This window comes from Diabrotica virgifera, chromosome 2, assembly GCF_917563875.1.
Source record: "Diabrotica virgifera virgifera chromosome 2, PGI_DIABVI_V3a".
NCBI classification, from domain to species: domain Eukaryota; kingdom Metazoa; phylum Arthropoda; class Insecta; order Coleoptera; family Chrysomelidae; genus Diabrotica; species Diabrotica virgifera.
The window spans coordinates 7,811,187-7,833,052 of NC_065444.1; the positions used below are offsets into that span (position 1 = coordinate 7,811,187).

The window sequence follows — 21,866 nt, forward strand, 5'->3', positions numbered from 1 at the left end:
TTCCCAACACGTGGGATCCAAATTGAGTTGATTACATTTCAATGATTAATGGCAACTCCCCCGTATTGGTAAATCTCAATACATTACCTTAGGGCATTATCCTGGTTGCCATGTGACCATCACAGGGCTTTTTATTGAAGTATGCACTTTTAAGGCATCTATATTATACAGGGTGAGTCATGAGGAACTGTACATACTCCTACCTCGTATAGAGGCTCCTATGGGGAATAAGAAATGACCATTAAAAAGTGTCTGCTCCCATTGTTTAATAATATACAGGGCGAGTTTCGCATTTTGACAGAAATTTGTATTCGTCATAATTTTTGAACGGTCAGATCGATGTGTCTCTTATTTTGGCCAATCGTTACACTATTACCACCTAATCAACTAATTTATTCAAACTAGAAAAAAATCAGGTCCGGCTTTAAAAAAATTAGTTCGTTTGGGTCTTAGAAAAAATTTCACCCTGTATACGCTTTTTGAAAACTCTAATACGAATTTTACAAATAAGACAAATAGGCAATTAAAATGGCATATTTATTTTCTTCCCCACACGATTACTTAATTTTTTATTAAAAAATCAAATTTGTCAAAATCGGAATTTTAACTCGCTACAACTCTGTTCCATTTTAATATTTTTTTTTCTGAAATTTTTACAGCACATACCTCTTACCATTGTGAAGACTATGAAAATTGTTGTAGACTTTCAGTCTTCTTCTTGTAAAAGTTGCAAACTTGTAAATCGCAAAAATTAGGTGGAAAAATTTAAAATTTATCAATTTGATCACGTCTATGTTAAACTATAGAGTCCAAAAGAAGTGTTATGGGAAGTTTTAGATGTAGACGTGATATAGAAAAAAAAATGGTAAAACTGGTAAAAAAAAGTTAATTTTTTTAAATCTATGCAAAAACTTTGCCAAACTTTTTATGCATAGTCAAATTTGATTTTTTAATAAAAAAATAAGTAATCGTGCGGGGAAAAATAAATATGCCATTTTAATTGCCTATTTGTCTTATTTGTAAAATTCATATTAGAGTTTTCAAAAAACGTATACAAGGTGAAATTTTTCCTAAGACCCAAACAAACTAATTTTTTAAATCCGGGCCTGATTTTTTTCTAGTTTGAATAAATCAGTTGATTGGGTGATAACATAAATTAAATATTTGTTCAAAAAAAATTCATTTTTGTAATTAAAGTTATTTTTATTTTAATCTATGGTTCACTTTACCAAACTTTAAATTATTCATAGTTAAATTTGATTTTTTTTTATAAAAAATTAAGTAATCGTGTAGGGAAAAAAATAAATATGCCATTTTAATTGCCTATTTGTCTTATTTGTAAAAATCATATTGGAGTTTTCAAAAAGCGTATACAGGGTGAAATTTTTTCTAAGACCAAAACGAACTTATTTTTTAAATCCGGGCCTGATTTTTTTCTTGTTTGAATAAATCAGTTGATTGGTGGTAACATAAATTAAATATTTGTTAAAAAAAATTAATTTTGGTAATAAAAGTTAATTTTGTTAAATCTATGGTTCACTTTACCAAACTTTTAATTATTCATAATCAAATTTGATTTTTTTATAAAAAATTAAGCAATCGTGTGCGAAAAAAAATAAATATGTTATTTTAATTGCCTATTTGTCTAATTTGTAAAATTCATATTAGAGTTCTCAAAAAGCTTATACAGGGTGAAATTTTTTCTAAGACCAAAACGAACTAATTTTTTTAAAGCCGGACCTGATTTTTTTCTAGTTTGAATAAATCAGTTGATTAGGTGGCAATAGTGTAACGATTGACCAAAATAAGAGACACATCGATCTGACCGTTCAAAAATTATGACGAATAAAAATTTCTGTCAAAATGCGAAACTCGCCCTGTTATTAAACAATGGGAGCAGACACTTTTTAATGGTCATTCGTTATTCCCCATAGGGGCCTCTTATACGAGGTAGGAGTATGTACGAGTACAGTTCCTCATGACTCACCCTGTATGTAAAGGGTTTTTAGCCGGATATTTTTCTTTTGTGGCTCAGCTAGCATCCAGTTTATCGAACACTGATGATGATTTTTTATAAAAATCGAAAACGTTTTGTTGTGATGTAGCCCTTTTAAGGGATTTTAATAAAAATTTTTTTATACCTTTTACAAAGGATTTCTTTCCAATTTTGTGATTGATGGTATACAGCCAACTACAGGAAAAATATTTTCTTTTCCTTGTGGAAAAAGTTTTAGTGTTTTAGCTATGTCTTGAGGTTCTGGTGGTTATTTATTACTTTATTGAACCAAAAAGCTTTTTCTGGGTTTAAACGTTTGTTACCCAAAGTTTTCATTTATCAATTTTTATAAGTCTAAGTAGTATTTAATTTTTAATAATTACTTATGATTTTATTAAGGGCTGCAGTCCATTTACCGGATAGGAATTTTTTATGTAATACGTATAAAAATTTTTGAGCATTCTGTTACACTACATTTTTTAAAGTTTACAATTTCTGTATGATGATTTTGTTTTGAAGATATAAATTGTTTTACAGCATATAAGTGAACATGTCAATTTTAGCAATAATGTAATCATGTCATGTTGCTTGTTTAATCTTCTGGTATGGTTTGGTATTTTATTTGAGCCCTGTGATTCTGCAGTTCATAAAATTCAACAATTTCGTTATCTGAATATAAATATTACTTACAATTTATTTGAAAAAAAAAGATATTTCTAATTATTTTCATAATATAATTAAACCAACTGAAATTGTTTTGTTGCAATGCCACTATTATTGAATGTTTTATTTCAGTGATACATATTAATCAATAATATATTAATGGTATATGCTTTTTCTCATGAGGATCTTTCAGTGCGTCACAGTTTTTCGATTTCTTTCTAACGCATTAAATTGCATGTGACAGAAAAAAAACGCACGTCGGTGATTACATTTCGTCGGTGACATTTATAACATTTATAGTTGTCAATAGATGGCGCTATAATCGAAAAAAAAATTACGAATTATAATATATCTACGAATATAATCTGTATAATTTATAAGACTATACAAATCAAAGAAAATACCATTTTATAAATGCAATAAACACAATTGATTTGATTTTATGCCAAATTGCAAATAAAATGTGACAACTGTCAGATTTAACTAAAATGTCATGTCACTAAAATGTATATTATCACGGACTTACCGTTTTTTCTATCATTTAGTATGGTATAATTAGATCCAAACCCAGACGTCCAAAGTGAAAGTTATCCTCCAACACCAAATTGTTCTATATAATCCACGTAATGTTCAGAAAAAAGTCACACGATTTTGAGCGTCGGGTATGGGGGGAGAGGGGGGAGAAATCGGTAAATTCGTAGTTTTTTTAAAGTTTTTCGTCAATATTTCTAAAATAATGTGGTTTAGTATGATCAATCTTCTATACAAAAATGTTCTACATTACATTTGAAACAAAAAAGGCCCCATGCCTAATCCTTCTAAAATGAACGGTTCCAAAGTTACGGAGGTACGTAGTATAGTATAATTGGTCCAAAAAAGGCCTAACCCATACATTAAAAGTAAAAGTTTTCCTCCAACACCAAATTATTCTATATGGTCCAGATATTGTTCAGTAAAAATTTACACCATTTTGAGCGTCCGGTTTGGGGGGGAGATGGGGGAGAAATCGGTAAATTAGTAGTTTTTTTTTATGTTTTTTGTCAATATTTCTAAAAATATGCTTTAGCGTAAACAATGTTCTATACAAAAATGTTCTACATCAAATTTAAAACAAAAAAAGTCCTATACATAATTGTTATAAAATCAACGATTCCAGAGTTACGGAGGGTGAAAAATGGAGGTTTTCGATACTTTTTATATTTTTTGGGCAATTTAGAATATTTTACTGATTGAAAGAAATTCTCTTTAACAGGATTTGCTCTTTCAGTGGCCGATGGTATGTTAGTGATAAGCCCATGAAGAAACGTCAACCTCACCACCCAAAATCATCATCAATTGCCCAAAAAATATAAAAAGTATCGAAAACCTCCACTTTTCACCCTCCGTAACTCTGGAACCGTTGATGTTATAACAATTATGTATAGGACCATTTTTGTTTTAAATTTTACGTAGAACGTTTTTGTATAGAAGATTGTTTACGCTTAAACATAGTTTTAGAAATATTGAAATATTGACGAAAAACGTAAAGAAACTACTAATTTACTTCTCCCCCATATCCCCCCAAACCGGACGCTCAAAATGGTGTAACTTTTTACTGAACATTATGTGGACCATATAGAACAATTTGGTGTTGGAGGAAAACTTTTACTTTGGACGTCTGGGTTAGGCCTTTTTTTGGACCAATTATACTATACTACTTTAAGGATTATGTATAGGGCCTTTTTTATTTCAAATTTAATGTAGAACATTTTTGTATAGAAGGTTGTTCATGTTAAACCTCATAGTTTTAGAAATATTGACGAAAAACGTAAAAAACTACAAATTTACCGACTTCTCCCCCCTCTCCCCCCCAAACCCGACGCTCAAAAAGGTGTGACTTTTTGCTGAACATTATATGGACCATATAGAACAATTTGGTGTTGGAGGATAACTTTCACTTTGGATGTCTGGGTTATGTCATTTTTTGAATCAATTCTATCATACTAATTTGTGACGCACTGAAAAATGCTCATGAAAAGAAGCATATTATGCAACGAGCATTTAATGATGGTCATTATGAAGTGAGTATGAGGGTTACGAAACGAGCCGTATGCGGCGAGTTTCGTATAGAGTACGAGCTTCATAATGAAAATTAAATGCAAGTTGTATACACTATTTTTTCTATGATCATTCACAACAAAAAATATATTCAAATTTATTAATTTTGTAACACAAATAAATTCAGTAGTTTGTCAGTTCGACGGTTTGTTTACATATTGAGAACTGTCAAAGCGTATGTATTTGACTCGCCATTGGTCACTGCGCGTGTGCCACCTTCATCGCAAATGCCCTATCGTGATTCTATTGGTTAAAAATCTGTATCTTAATGAAAATCTCTATCATAATGAAGTTCATTATGATATAGGTAGTTACATCATAATTGATATAGTATGAGAATAGAAAAAATAAAAATATAATGTTGTTCTGAAGCTATTTTCTTGTGGCATTTTTTATAATCAATTACTTTTAATGGGAAATAAGCCACAATTTTACCAAAAAAATGATTTTATTAACGTTTCGAAGCCCAAATCGGGTTTCGTTGTTAAAATACAAACTACCTACTACTAAAATAAACAAAAATATAATATTAAATAATAATAAAAAAAATATAATATTAATTATACCTACGTCGTTTTCATTGTCAATATTTTGAAAATTTTCGTCAACAACAGCAGGATTTACATTTAATTTATTTTATTATACAGGGTGTTTGGTAACGAATTAAGCTGACTTACTTTAGTACGAAGTCAAAGTTAAACTTTTATTTTATTTATCCTTGAATATTTCCCGAAAGGCATGGGATGACAACACGAAATTTGGTAAGCGGGTTTTTTTTAGGACGAGAAATCTAAATTCGCTATTAAAAATGATGTATTACTCAGAGGGCGCCACATACGCTCTCAACGCTGATTTAATACGTTCTATTTTTTTATCCCTCACTCTACATACTTTTTGGATCAAAACTTTTATTCTCTTAATATTTTTACATAAAAAAATATACTACATACATTCATCTAGCTAAACTCAACCGTTTTCGAAATAAACGCATTTTAAATCTGCGATGCAACATAATTTTTTGCATAATATCATTGTAGTTACACCCGAAAAATAAACTTAAAACAATGATAATAATTGTGCAAGTTCTTATATTTATGTCATTGCATTGTAAATTCCATTTGAAGGAATTTGCGACACAATGATATGCAAAAAATTATTTTGCATCGCTGACAAAGTAGTCCTGTCTTTGCATTCTGCTCGGATGGCTGATGAGGCTATGAGAGAGGCCGAAACATGCATCATCCTATTGAATGCCAATTCATAGCCAGAAGGAGAACGATTTGTGCTCTTGTATGTACCATTTACAGTGGAACCTCGATTATCCGTCAGGGCAACGGACCAACGGTATGACGGATAATCGAAAAGACGGTTAACAGAACAGCCGATTTTGATGATATACATAGTTATAAACAAATGAAGATCAAAAAACGGTAAATTTTCGCTTTTTTCGTCTATAACCAATAAGTTAAGCATTTTAAACAAATTTGAGAGTAAGAACCTCATAATTCGTCTAAAAAATTTCAATATGACGTTCGCTGAATATGTCTATCCTTATTGGTTGCTTAGAAAATTGCAAAATAAATCATAAATTTTGAGTTTTTATAAATATTCATAACTTATGTAAAAATTAACTTAGAACCTTCTTATTATACGAATTGCTGAGACTTCTGGTGCTTAAATTATATTTTAAATTTCAAAGCAATTGGTCAAATAGTTTAAAAGTTATTTAATTTGTTTATCCCAAATACATTTTTTTTTGCAACACTACAAGTCAGAAAATTATGAGGTTACAGTAAGACTTCTGACAGTTTATGGAAGAAGAACACTTATACTATTGACTTAATTAAAAAACAATGACAAAAAGTAATTTTAAACAGTGTAAAATTATTTTGCAAAAACACGTCGATTCTTTGCATACTTATAAACAATTAAAATAACTTTTTAACCGTTACCCGTAGAAAAAATATTTTTACAAATTTGGAAAGACTGAATTTTTATACACGTTTAGAAAGAAAAACAATTGTCCTAGGACACTTAGGGACGAAGTTAGCCGCCCCTTTTTTTAATTCACATGTTTTTGCAAAATAATTTTGCAGTATTTAGAATTATCTTTTATCATTTTTTTTTTAAATTAAATTAATAGTATAAATTTTCTTCTTTCATAACCTATCCGAAGTATTACTGTAACTTCATCATTTTCTGACTTATAGCGTTACAAAAAAAAATAATTTGGGATAAACAAATTAAATACCTTTTAAACTATTTGACCAATTGCTTTGAAATTTAGGGTATGATTTAAGCACCAGAAGTCTCAGTATTCCGTGTAATAATATCGTTCTAAGTTAATTTTTACATAAGTTATGAATATTTGTAAAAACTCAAATATTTTGATTTATTTTGCAATTTTATAAGCAACCAATAAGGATAGACATATTCAGCGAACGCCATATTGAAGTTTTTTATACGTTTTATGAGTTTCTTACTCTCAAATTTGGTTAAAATACTTAAATTTTTGGTTATAGACGAAAAACGCGAAAATATACCGTTTTTTGATCTTCATTTGGTTATAACTATGTATATCATCAAAATCGGCTGCAGGAAATATATAGGTTATTAATATAGATGTCAATACTACTCAAAAAATTTGGTTTCGGCCTGGAGGGGGTTGTGTCACGAACATGATATTTTTTTTCCTTATTTCTCTGAACTAACTGCCGAATTTCTTAATCGGCGTAAGACCTCGCAATCTACCTTATTGGCTTCTTCTTGTTGAGAATACCACTCGATGAATTATTGCAGCAGCTTCTCTAGCTTCTTTACTCAAATCTAGCTTCTTCAAACCTTTGTCGGTTACAATAGCATCATCGACATCGCCACCGTCAAATTCCAAGTCTGTGTCAGCTTCTTAATCTGTTTCGTCCGACTCTGTTGCCATTTCAACGATTTCATCATTTATCTCAGCAATCGATAGCCGTTTGCATCCTCATCACAAATTAACCAATAGTCTGGCTTATCGCATGCTCATACAAAATGAATTGATGCTTCAATTTTTGCTTATGTAGTCAATAAAAATGTACGGACCCTGACGGTTAACAGAGGTGACGGTTAATGGAGAGACGGATAATCGAGGCTCCACTGTATCTATAAATTTGGTATTTACATTGTAGCGTGGACAGCGGTCTTTGTCACAGCCAAAATGCACGCAACATTTTATACTGTACAAGAGATAATAGGAACCGTCTATTTTCGAGAAGGCCTGTTGCACAGTCACCAGAGTAGATGGCGCTCTTGTATGTCCTCACTAAAACTGTGTAATTTCAGGACACGACGTTCACCCTCTAGTTCTGTCTTTGCTATAGCGAGTAATAAAAAAATTGAACGTATTCAATGAGCGCGTGAAATATGTATGTGGCGCCCTCTGGGCAATAGATAATTTTTGGTGGCGAATTTAGATTTTTATTTGTAAAAAATCTCCCGCTTACCAAATTTCGTGTTGTCATCCCATGCCTGTCAGGAAATATTCAAGAATAAATAAAATAGAAGTGTAACTTTGACACCCTGTATTTCGGTTATTATCAACTTTCGTACTAAGTAAATTAGCTTAGATCGACCAATTTTAACCTCAGGAATCTAAGGTTGTAACAATCCGGTAACACCCTGTATTTTTCAAATGTACATACTTAGTAACCTAGTTACTAAAATGCGCAAAACTTATCGCAATTAGTTTTATGTAAATTAAGTCAAATGCATATTCTAAAAAAACTTATACACAAATATTTTAAATATGTCTACATACACTGCTCTCTATTATACTGTAATAACTGCACAGTAAAAATAAACAACACACATTCACCTTATTTTAGAACAAAAGCCGATGTCCGACAAGGCTGTATAATCACCCCAACTCTGTTTACTATATACAGTGCTTTTCAGGTAAAACTATCCACCAATAACTTTTGAACCACTGATTTTTAGGACAAGCGCAAAAACACGTCAAATAATATTTAAAAGGGGAGACATTATACCATATTTCTGTACCCTAGGATCAAAAATGGCCAACTCCATTTTTGCAACAGTGGACATAAACACGTATATGTGACGAACACAATAGACTGGCATTTCGTCATACATTATTATTTTCATACTAACATATTATAGTTTGTGTATCAATTAATAATAATGTATCAGGAAACGCCAGTCTATTGTATTTGTCACATATACGTGTTTATTTCCACTGTTTTAAAAATGGAGTTGACCATTTTTGATCCCAGGGTACAGATTTAACCTTGCTGCGAAAGTGGGAAAGACATCCTCTTACCCTCGTATCATCCTTAATTTTTGTTTTAAATTACTCATACCTTTTTTATTTGATATTTAGATTCCCCTCTTTGTACGGATTTCAAAAATTTATGGACATATGATGCTTATAGTGCAATCAATACAAAAGCAAGAAAACTGGATTGAAAAAAATTATTCTTTTAATTAGTTTGTTGCAAATGTTTCTACTTCCATACATTAGTACGTGGCTAATAAATGGCAAAGATTTTTTAACAATTATTGTAAAACATTTTGGTAGTGAAATATTCATTCTAAATGTTTATAATAAACTGGTTAAAAGAATATTTTTTTTAATCCAATTTTCTTGCTTTTGTAGGTATGTATTTATTTTTCCCATAAACTAATCACTTTAAGCATCATGTGTTATACATTTCTGAAATCAGTACAAAGAGGAGAATCCAAATATTAAATAAAAGAGGTGAAAGTAATTTAAAAAAAAAATAAGGGATTTTTTTCTTTCTTTATGGCCTTGGCATAGCCAATTAGCCAGTCTAGTTTGGTATTAACGCAATTTCACAAGTTAAATTACAATATTACACATTTTCATACAGTCCGAAAAATGAAAGAATACCCATATGCCATGAACGATCACATCAATCACTTATTTTGTATTTGCTGTCTCTTTCTATAAATGACAAACGTTTGTTATAGAAAAAGATAGCCAATACAAAATAAGTGATTGATGTGATCGTTCATGGGTATTCTTCCATTTTTCCGACTGTATATCATAGAATATACAGACACATACACATATGTATACACATTTTTATTTATATATTATATATTTTATTTTTTTTTGTTTATTATATTTATTTTTTTTATTTTATTTTTGTTTTTTTATATCTACAAATATGTTTTAAAACTAAAGCAGGAAGATTTTAGGGAAACATGGAAGAAAACTGGGTAACATAACTTCTAGTCCAGGGGCCCGTCAAGACATTTTTATAGTAGACGTAACAAAATTAGGCCACGGTTAGGGGGGTAAGAAAACATTAGGTAAAAAACAAAGGTTGTCGGGATAATACTAAAGCCTAACATTTTTTGACAGGTTACAATTTAAATTTACATCTCTTGGTGTGTTCATATAAAGATTTTAAAAGTTCTATATTTTTATGAAATATTATTAAATTTAGATTTATTGGAAGTAAACATTTATTTTCACATATGTCTACATATAACTGTGTTGTACTATTCTCTTTCTGGTTACATTCTAAGAGGATGGCATCAGAAAATAAGGGATGGCATCGTCCTTATTATAGCGGATCGTAAAATGTTGCAATAATAATGTTGAAACAATTACATCACTCTTTGGAAGTCGGACTAAATATCAACATGAGCAAGATGCAAATAATGGTAAACCTGGTGCTAAATCGTAATAGTGCTGTTGATGGAAAGGATCTATGGAGCAGACCGCGTCATATAAATGCTTAAAGCATGAAATTCGGTTGGGCAGAGATAACCAGACGTGGGATTTTCTACTTAGCATGGGCACTGCTGGGTAAATTGCACTATACATTTAAATTGGACCTGGACACACCTTCTTCTTCTTCTTCTTCTTTTATATAGGCAGTACTGCCTGTTTTTCTTCAACGGTGCTGGAGGGACGCCGGTGTACAACATTCCTCCATGGAGAGTTTGGAGTAGTTCCAATGTCTCTTTCCAGCGTTTTGCACTTGCAGTAAGTTCAATGTGTCGCTAAGCCTTCGATAGCTAAGAGGAGAACTTTTAATGAACCGTAAGATGCTGTAATTCTGGCCTGTTGAATTGTTAATGTAAATAAAACACTTTCTATTTTGCTATGACTGTAATGAAGTTGAAAAGAGCAAGAAATAGAATTTTACATGTGAACAATTGAGTTAACAACTTATCCGTGAAAGACGCCACTACACATATATTTACACTTTGTACCGGCTTTTTGCTAATTGCGGCGTGAAGAATTCTCTTCGAAAAAGCGTAAATGAAAAGAGGTTTTTGCGTACGTTCTTCATGAGTGTTGATAGTTGACTGACTGTTGCACCCCGCTCTTTCATCCCGTTAACAAATATTTCCGTTGGGTGCTTTGGGTAAAAGAGAGGGCGGAGATTAACATTCTTGGAAGTTTTCTTCAGGCACTGCGTAATGAAATTATTTATGGTTGTTACAGAGGCGGCGCGGAAATTTGTTGTTGGTGAAATAGAATTTATTTTGGGTGGAGAATACAGTTCTCCAACAGGTGCCTTTCATTCTGCCCCTAAGTTGTCATTCCATCTTTTCCTTGGGCGTCCTATACTTCTCCTGCCTAACGGTGACTTGTCCCTGGCTATTCTTAGTATCCTTGATTCAGACATCCTGCTTATGTGCTCATTCCACTCTTCTTTTCTGTTCTTTACCCAGGTATTTATATTGTCTACCCCACATATGCGTCTGATTTCCTCACTTCTTACCCTATCCTGTAGTCCTTTTCCAGCAATCCTTCTTAAGATCCTCATTTCGTTGGTTTCCAGATGTCTTCGTGTTTTGCTTGTATCTGGTCTTGTTTCGGCCGTGTAAGTCATAACTGGCCTAATAGGCGAGGTTAGCAACCTACCTATCGTAAAATGAAGCAATGCTCAAAGAGCCTGGACACACCTGATAATGAAAATATAGACAACTATACTATTGGATGTGTGGATACCTTCACATATATCTAGGCACAAAAATCAATCAGAAGGATTCCGTAAGTATCGAAATTAATGCACGTATTTCCAGTGGAAATCGTACATACTACGCTAATATCAGATTGATGACTATCTATAGAATAGTGTTGCCAGGTCCGATTTGTTTTTGATCGGTACATAAGCAAAAACAAATCGGGATTTAGTTTTGTAGATCGGGACAAATAAACAACAATAGCCCAGTAAATGACCGTTTTGGAGTGTAATTTCCAGAGTCAACTCCGAATTGCGTGAAAATCTAGTTTAAGGTTCTACACGGTTCTACTTACTGTCTACTTCAAACTTGAACTTGTACCGTTGGTTGCTTTTACTTGGGGTTGCGGCAGTTACAGTTACCCCTTCTCGGAGGTAAAAAACGCGCGCTTAGATAAGTCCCAAAATGGATCGACTGACTAACTCTAAAAAACTTTTGTTTTATATAATTTTTAAACTAAGTCAATACTTTTCGAGTAATTTTATCGAAAAAAATATTCTTAGCAAAAATGTAGCTTTTAAAAAAGCAAAAAAATTGTATGTTCAAAAAGTCTATAAAACCAGCAAAAGTAAAGTTGTAGCTCATCAAAAATACGTTCTTAATCGTAAAATTCCGAATCGAATATTTCAACTTAAAATAACCAAAAAATTAAGCAATTTTCGGGCAAAACCTGTTAAAATATTTTAAATTGTTTAAAAAAAATCTTTAATTTTGTTTTATATAAAAGTCTCTAGCATTAAAAGTAAGTGAGTTACCCTCAAAATAAAGTTGGCTCCTTTTTTGGTAAAAAAAATTGTGAAAATCTCCCCCTACTATTTGGCATCGTAAATAAAATTAATCGTTACCGCTTTACCATTTACTTTATATGTGTATTGTTTATACGATCTGTAAGGTTTACCGGTTGGAAGTGCTTAGTTTTGAAAAACATTGGTTTTATAGTAAAAAAACAACAATTTTCCTAAAATATTGGAAAATGTCCATTTTTTCAAAATAACTCAAAAAGTATTAGGGATACTTTTCTCAAGGAGAAAAAAGTAGGTAGGTTTTGCTTTTATAAATATGATAGATTCATTTTGTTTTTCTGTTAGACAAAAATTGGTTCAAATATATCATATTCAGTTCATATTTTGCTTATACTCTTGATTAGTGACTCGTTCAGGCTCTTTCAATTACGTAAAAAATATATAAGTAAAGTAAATTGTTTGTAAAGCGGCAACGATTAATTTTATTTTGGGTTGCTAAGTAGAGGGAGATTTTCACGATTTTTTTACCGAAAAAAAGGAGTCAACTTGATTTTGACCCTAATTCGCTTAGTTTTGATGCTAGAAACTTTTTAAAAAAATAAAAATAAAGCTTTATTAAAAAATTAATTGGTTTTTCCCGAAAATTGCTTCATTTCTTGGTTATTTCACGTTCAAATATTTGATTTGGAATCTGACGAATAAGAACGTATTTTTCATGAGCTACAACTTTGCTTTTGCTGGGTCTATAGACTTTAAGAGTTCACAATATTTTTCATTTTTTTTATATTATGCATTATGCTACATTTTTGCTAAAAATATTTTTTTCGATCAAATACTTACTTTTTGAGTTATTTGTGAAAATTGCCTGAAAACGTGATTTTTTGTTGAAAAATAAATATTTTCAATCGATAATAACTCGAAAAGTATTAACTAAGTTAAAATTCTATGGAACTAAAATTGCTTAGAATTAGTCAATTTATCCATCTCCGGACTTATTTTAAACGAGCGGTTTTTCACCCCCAACTAGGGGTGAAGTAACCAACGGCACAAGCCGTCCAAATTTTCATGCAATTCGGAGTTGATCCTGGAAATTACACGGTATCGCCGTATTTCCCGTTCATTTACTGGACTACAAGGTGTTTCTATAATCTGTATTTAATCCTACATAATAATAATAATCAGACGAAATTAAAGAAAAATCGTAGATTAAGTAAATTAGTTATTTTTTATTAAAATTATATTTTTCATTTGATTTTTTCGCTTTTAGGCGTGCCTTGTTTTTATAACGTAGTTATAAAATTCACTGCAAGTCCTCCTGACATTAGTTTTCGTGGGTGAAAGTCGGGACATTTAGTGTCCCGATTAGGTACAAATCGGTACGCATCCTCAGACCCTGAAAATCGGGACGTCCCGCGCAAATCGGGACACCTGGTAACGCTACTACAGAACCAAAATGACTATTTACAGAAAAGTAATTAGACCCGTAATAACCTATGGTCGTGAAACCTGGGTAATGACGAAAAACATGAAGACCAACTCAGGACATTCGAGAGAAAGATAATGAGAAAAGTATATTACCCGGTGCAAGAAGAACACGGCACATAGAGACTCAGGAGAAACGACGAGGTTATTGAATTGAATGAAGGGTATGCTATTGTAAGATTTGTGAAAAGTCAAAGACCGTCATGGCTGGGACATGTCCAGCCAACAGAGCCGGCCCGTGGGTAATATTTCATCCGTGCGAATTACTATTTTGGCGCCCCCCCCCCTCCCGAGGGGGCAATTCAAAAGTTCAACTTTATAGTAAAATCATGGTTATAAAAGTAAAGTTGTAAGTATCTTGTTTTATTTGAACTTAAGTTGACAAGTTATACAATTAGATTTTATTTACAAGTCCTGAATACAGTTTCGAAAATGGTTATACAAATTTAATGACTATGGTTATTTATCAATGAAAAAATAGTTTTAAATTAATAATAATTAAGCTTTAAAATGAATTAAACTATAACAATGTTGAGCTTTGGACATAAAGTGGTAGGCCTTGTAAGGAAATGAGACATGCCATTGTGTTTTTATGTTATAGGCTAAGTTAAACAAAGTTAACTTTTCTAGATTTTCTCTGAGAAAACTCATTTACAATTGCATTAACATCAATATTGCATCGAGCACTGCAAACTCAATTGAAATCAAAGCTAGTCACACCAATCTGTCTTGTGATATGGAAGACCTCAGATAATTTTTTACTATTTTCAACTTGGATAAACTCTTTTCTCCACTCGCGACAGACACTGGGAAAGTAAGAAGGATTCGCAGTGCTACACACAGGTTAGGAAAGTTCTCCATAAATCCGTTATCTGCTAAGTAGCTCAACATGTCAACTGGGCTTTGATTTTGCCTTTGTCTTCTTTTTCGACATTCTGAATCATGTTTTTGACAAGTTTCAATTCAGAATATAGTTGAAGACTATCAATGTCACTGTGCTGGCCATTAGTGAGAGCAATGTGTAGGTCTTTGCAGCATGTTAATAAGGTTTTGTCATCACTAGTGGTCTTTGAATGTAGAAACCCAAACAGTTGCTGATAGTTTTGAAGCTGCTCAAATCTGTCTCCTAGAGAAGAGATACACTGATCCCAGACCGCGTAGAAGAATTTAGTTTTGAACACGATCTCAGGATCAAGAACTGTTTCATCACTTGATTCATAAGAAATCATTTTCTTCTTTTTTCTCGGCCGCAGTTCACTTTCTTTAGGGAATGCTGGGTCAACTTCAATCATTTCGGCCACTTCCCTGCAATCGACTAATATTCTGTTGAATCTTGCATAACTCCTTGTTTCTTGAAAAAATTGCTTCGTTGAAGAAATCAAAGTAAGAGAGTTTGCTATGTCCGCATGTTAACCTCTTGAAGTTTCTTGCGTATGAGGTTTACCTTAAACAAAATCATATGCCACGTTACTAAGCAGCAGATGAATCGGAAATCTTTCAACTTTTTGGCCAAACTTGTAGCTGTATTTCTTGCATATCCGTCTAGCCTTTTTTGGTCTTGACTACATTCAAAAAGCGCGTCATAGACTTTTTCAAGCTGATATAATATCAGTGGCACAACCGCATTAATTCGACTCTCCCACCTAGTCTCACTCAAAGGTTTCAGGGTCAAGTTTGTTACGTGTTGTTTCAGAACATCCCAACGATGTGGTAATCCTGCGAAGAAATTGTAGACCTCCTGGATGATTCTGAACATAGAAATTATTTGTCTATAAAAAATTAAAACTTACTAAGGTCTTCTGAAATATTACTAATTCATTATAAATGAATGAATAATTGGCTTAAAAATTGACATAATTTAATAATTTATCGCATTTTAACTTTTTTTGGGGTAGAAGGAAATTCGCCCCAAACCCTTGGCGCCCTGTGCGGGCGCACGGCTCGCACGGCCCTCGGGCCGGCTCTGCCAGCCAACAGAGGAGAAGGACACACCAGAGATCTGAATTGAAGGACATAGCCAGACAGGCAAAGATCCATCCGAGTTATGATGACAACAGAAGAAGAATTTAAATTGGACTTAGCCATACGCCTAAAACCTGGAAAATCTTTGGCCAGTGTATGTTACCTGTATTCACGTATCGAGCGAAACCATTAACGCTCACAAAAAGGTAGTAAACTAAATGTAAAAGATTTGCATAAAGGAAGCTTAAGGTTGATAATGATGACGATGTATCCATTGTTGTTCGTTAATGACCTCTTAAATTTTCTCTCTTCTTTTGATTGGAAGGAAGACTTCTAATCCCACTGACCAACGGGTAGCCTTTAATAGACTAAAAGTTTCAACAATATAAACCACGTTTCTGTTGATTAGAGAAAGTTTTCCCCCATTTTTTCCCAGTTTTCCATTCACTAACGGTAAAATATTGCAAAACATTCGAATTTTAAAGAACCGATGAAACTTACAGATCATATAAATAATACATAAGTAAAGTAACTTGTAAAGCGGTAACGATTAATTTCATTTGGGATGCCAATTCGGGGGTGATTTTCACGACGTTTTTACCAAAAAAAGAGACCAACTTTATTTTGAGCGTACTTACTTTTGATGCTAGAATTTTTTTTAAAACAAAAATAAAGCTTTTTTTAAACGCAATTTATGAGTTTTCCCCGAAAAGTGCCTCATTTTTTGATTATTTCACGTTGAAATATTCGATTTGGAATTTGACGAATAGGAACCTATTTTTCATTAGCTACAACTCTGCTTCTACTGGGTCTACAGACTTCATACATACACAATTTTTTCCACTTTTTCTATAAGCTATATTTTTGATAAAAATATATTTTTTTATAAAACATTAATTTTGATAAAATAATAAATACTTTTTGATAAAATAATTATTGAGTTATTTGCGAAAAACTGTCAAAAAACGTGTTTTTCTTTAAAAAATGAACATAGTCACTCGCATATAATTTGAAAAGTATTGACTTAGTGAAAAACTTTATAGAACAAAAGTTGCTTACTCCATTTTAGTCGAGGAAATGAAGCTGAAAAAATGGCAAAACCTCGCAATTTTTTCGTCCACCATCAATTTGTACAAAAATTTGGGATTAGGCTCATTACACCCTCTAGTTCATTTTCTATATTGAGCCGTTGTACGCTTTTGGTTTTTTAAGGGTGAAAACTACCCCTAATTGTAAAAAATTATAAAATAACATTTTAAACTTTAATATTGTCAACATTTGGTTCTTATTAGTTACATAATGATTGTTTTATGCTTTAAGATATACTATCATAATATTTCAACCCTTAAAACCACCCTTGTTGGAGCTATATATAAAAAATTTACTTATCCTAAAAGAATAATTTCGGCTTGCATCGATTTACATAAAAATTTGGGATTAGGATCATCTCACCCTGTACTTCATATTCTATATCATGCTTAAGGGCGTTGATTATTTTTAGGAGTGTAAACTATCCCTTATTATCAAAAATTATATAAAAACATTGTAAACTTTAATATGGGTAAAATTTGGTTTTGATTGGTTAACTAATGATTGTTTTATACTTTACAATATAATATAATATTTCAACCCTTAAAAACCACTCTTAATAACATTACAGTTTTTATAAGTAGATATTTTAATAGTTCTATACAGAAAAAAAAAGTAGAATTAAAGAATTACAAAAACATTTATTTACACAAAAATACGAATTTACAAATATGTACAAATACAAATAGATTTTTAGTCATCTTCCAGTATACTAACCGGTTCTGTGGTATTATACATACATTGAAAATTAACCATAAGCGGACTATCCGAATTTTTCGAAAAAAAAATTCGTTTTATAAACATAGCTCCTTCATTTTTGGCGATAAAAAGTTTTTTCAAAAACGACTTTGTAGAATTCTGAAGAGTTATAAGACTGTGTAAACTAAATTCCGTAAGATCCCTTAGTTTTTAATTAGGGTGGGTTTAAAGGGCTCGAATAAGGGGGTGTTTGCTCGTAAATAGAAGTTTTAAACAGCTATATCTCGCTAACTGTTCACTCTAATGAAAATCTATGTACAAAAGAATTTTAGTTATTAAAAAAGCTACAATTTAGTAGTTTATCATTTTTTTCGTATCTCCAGTATTTTCGAAGATATTTTGAAGTAAAAGGTGAAAAATGGGAAATTCCAAAAAATTTATTTTTTTTAAACTCCAATTTTTCTAAAATTAGGCCTTTTAAATGGGTCAAACTTCTTGGGTGTATTGACAATACAAATGTAAAAGGAGTTACAGAAAGGTGAAGAATAATTTTTAATTAGGAGGGTAGTTAGGGGGTTGTTTTCACTGATTTTTTCATAGAGAAAAGCAGGTACCGACCTTTTTTTGATCATAAGTCGCTTAATTTTCAGGCTAAAAACTTTCTATTATTATTTTTTGAAAGGCCTAACTGTATAGTTGAAAAAAGATTATTTAAGTTTTCCTCGAAAAATGCAAAGTTTTTCCGTTATTTTACTTCAAATATGCTTTTACTTCGAATATTTCAAATTATGCATTTGACGAAAAAATCTAACTTTTAACATGCCGTATGTCGGTTTGTATTGGTCTCAAAGATATTACAGAAAAAGAATTTGGTTTGTGTTACTAAAAGATACAATTTTGATATTTACAGTTTTTTTGATTAAATGCATATTTTTCGAGGTATTCTCAAAAAACCCTCTAAAAAAGTCGATTTTTTCATTTAAAAACTGTTACTTTCAAGCGCGAATAACTCGAAAAATATTAGTTTTATGAAGAAAATGTAAAAGACATTTTTTTCTTAGAATTACTTTTTACATCGATGTACATGGTTAAAATGTAATAAAAAATTCCCGCCCCGAGATGGGGTGGCAACCACCCCCAAGGTTTTAGCGTACAGCGGCATGATATAGAAAATGATCCTTAGACTATTCCCTACCTTCTGTGAAAATTTCAAGTAAATCCATGCTGGACCAAAAAATTGCGAGCCAAAATGCTTCATTTCCTCGACTATTTATCCATTTTTGGACTTATCCTGGATGTATATTTTTTCACCCCGAGAAGGGGTGGTACTCACCGCCAGGCCAAAAGGACACATCGGCACAATAATGTCACTTTTATTCTTGGACATGTTAGCTATGCGTATGCCAAATTTCATGTCAATCCAAGCGGTTCTTTAAAATCCGGAGCAAAAACCGTAAGTAAATGGACTAAAAATTTTCCCCCAACCGCCGTGAGCAGTGTATGAGACATAACTAAACATATTGAAAAAAATTATAACAAAAACTGGAGCTGAAAAACAACTTGTAATTATTGTTGCAAACATAATCTCTAGACCGTAAAAACAGGTACCCTCGTTGTTTACTAATTGTTTTATTGCCAATATAAAATCGAACACAAAAAAACCAATTGACAGTCACAGCAGTCGTTCAAAATGGAGTACCTTACTAGGAACTATGGAGAACTTATGGAAAAACATTCTGGTAGGTAACATATTTAACTTTTTTTTGGAAATTTGTAAAATTTTGGTAGTATTAATTTACAACATATGAATTACGGAAAATTTTTCCTACTTACGAGACTAAATTGTACCTATTAATTCACGGGATTTTTGGATTAATCTTAGGACATATTTAAAATCACTTCCCACAATTTGTTTCACTTCATCTTACAAGACACTTTATAATATACTGATCATACTATCATTATTGTTAGCATAAAATGTTTTTGTACTTTTTAATACTTTCTTAATACCTTTTTAATACTTGTTTAATCTTCTTCTTTAGGTGCCGTGTCTGTATTCAGACATTGGCCGTCATTATGTTTACAATTTCCTGAAACCTCTCTCTATCGGCTGCTGCGCGAAATCATTCTTTTACTGTGCAGCCACACCATTGTCCAATATTACGCAGCCATGAAAGTTTCTTTCGACCAATCCATCTCTTTCCCTCCACTTTTCCTTGTATTATAAGGCGAAGCAGATGGTATTTAGGTCCTCGAACTATATGGCCGAAGTATTCTGTTTTTCTCCTCTTTATGATGCTTATGAGCAGACGTTCTGAATTCATCATTTGAAGAACATCTTCATTGGAAGTGTGCGAAACCCACGATATCTTTAGGATTCGTCGATAACACCACAATTCGAATGCTTCTATTTTGTTTAGCATTGTGGTTTTTTACGTCCATGTCTCACAACCATACAATAAGATAGACCACACGTAACACTTCAGGATCGAATATTCATCGACAGGTTTCTGTTACATAAAACTGGTTTCCAGGTCATAAAAGCCTTCCGTGATATTTCGATCCCAGTTATTATCTCTTCATCAGAGTCACAATTTACATTTAACCAGCTGCCAAGGTACTTGAAATGATTCACCCGTTCTAACTCCTCTCCATCAAGAGAAAGCTGACCCTGATCTATATTAATCTTTCCAACTACCATCCACTTTGTTTTTGAAATGTTGATTTTAAGGCCTCTCCGATAACTTGCTTCACTGACTAGATTTAGTAGTGTCTGAAGATCTTGTAAATTTTCAGCAAGAATGGCTGTATCGTCAGCGTATCTAATTTTGTTGATTACTTCTCCGCCTAGCCTTACTCCCTTTTCTCTGTCATCCAAAGCCTCTCTAAAGATTTCTTCAGAGTACAGATTAAAAAGGGTGGGCGATAAACACAACCTTGTCGTACTCCACGTTTTATCGGTAGTTTTTCAGTACGACTGTCTCCAATTTGGATAATACTTTCACAGATTTCTTATCTATAACTATCTCAGTTCAAATTTTAGCTCTGTCCATTGTCGGATGTTTTTTAGCCACAAAAGTATTTTCCTTCCTAGTCCTCCTTTTCCGTCGATCTTTCCTTTCACTATTAGTGGAGCATATTGGTACATACTTTTTTTTGGCTTGGACTATAGTCATTCAGTCAGTCTCAATCAAAAGTAAATGTATTAAAAATATTGCCAATTAGTGAAACATGGTTATTATAATAATATTACAATTTTTTTACTTCTTATTTACCTACTTATTACAGCTAATGTACATACTATGTTAATAAATATTATAAATATATTATATAGGGTGAGGCAGATAACTGGCCTATTAGAAGTATCTCGAGAACTAAAGGCAACAGAAGCATGAAAATTGGAATAAAGGGGTTTTAAAGGATGATCTATTAAATAAAAATATTTTCATCTCTTTGCAACTTCCGGTTATACCGGAAGTTGCTTATAACTTCGTTTTTTTAAATGGGGCACCCTATATATTTTTACATTTTTGGATTCTCCTCAATATCTTCTTTCTTAAAATATAAGGTTTTGTAATATTATGCACGGTATTTTAAGAGATATTTACGTTCTTATATTAATTTCGTAGCAACATTCACACCCTGTAGAATTTTAATAGTTTGACATTAAAAGCTCTGCTTACGTTCAAGTGATTTTTAATATAGTCTACTATTATTAAGAATCATTAGTATAGCTAATTTTAAAATTTTAGTATACAGGGTTGGTCGAAACTCGGAATGAATCTTTTCTCAGTTTTCTTAAATGGAACACCCTGTATTTTAGTATTGTAATGAAATGATATTTCATGGTACTTTTTTATTTTATAAGTATTCCCTATACCTAACTTCTTTAATTTCTGAGTTATTGGTGATTCAAGCTAAACATTAATTGCAACAAAAAATACGTAAAATTTCATTAGGTTGGCCGTGAAAATATTCAATCACAAATAATTTTTCAGAAATAAATACATATTAATCCAGACTGATCCTTAAAATTACCAATAATGGTTTAGCTATCAAAATACCTACGTAGTTAAGATTGTTGGTGCGATTAACAATTAAGCACAAATTAAAGCAGTTAGGTATAGGGA

The 21,866-nt window shown here is 32.0% G+C and overlaps 2 protein-coding genes across 3 annotated transcripts in view; one reads left to right on the top strand and one right to left on the bottom strand.

The window, feature by feature from the left end:
• The window catches only part of LOC126879427 (oxysterol-binding protein-related protein 9), a 378,474-nt gene that overhangs the window by 193,411 nt on the left and 163,197 nt on the right, over nucleotides 1-21,866 (bottom strand). The window lies entirely within an intron of this gene.
• The window catches only part of LOC126879431 (elongation of very long chain fatty acids protein-like), a 37,983-nt gene continuing 35,416 nt past the window's right edge, over nucleotides 19,300-21,866 (top strand). Inside the window, exon 1 of the mRNA XM_050642444.1 lies at nucleotides 19,300-19,475. Within this exon, the coding sequence (XP_050498401.1) occupies nucleotides 19,427-19,475 (49 nt within the window). The 5' untranslated portion in view covers nucleotides 19,300-19,426. The remainder of the gene's footprint in view (nucleotides 19,476-21,866) is intronic.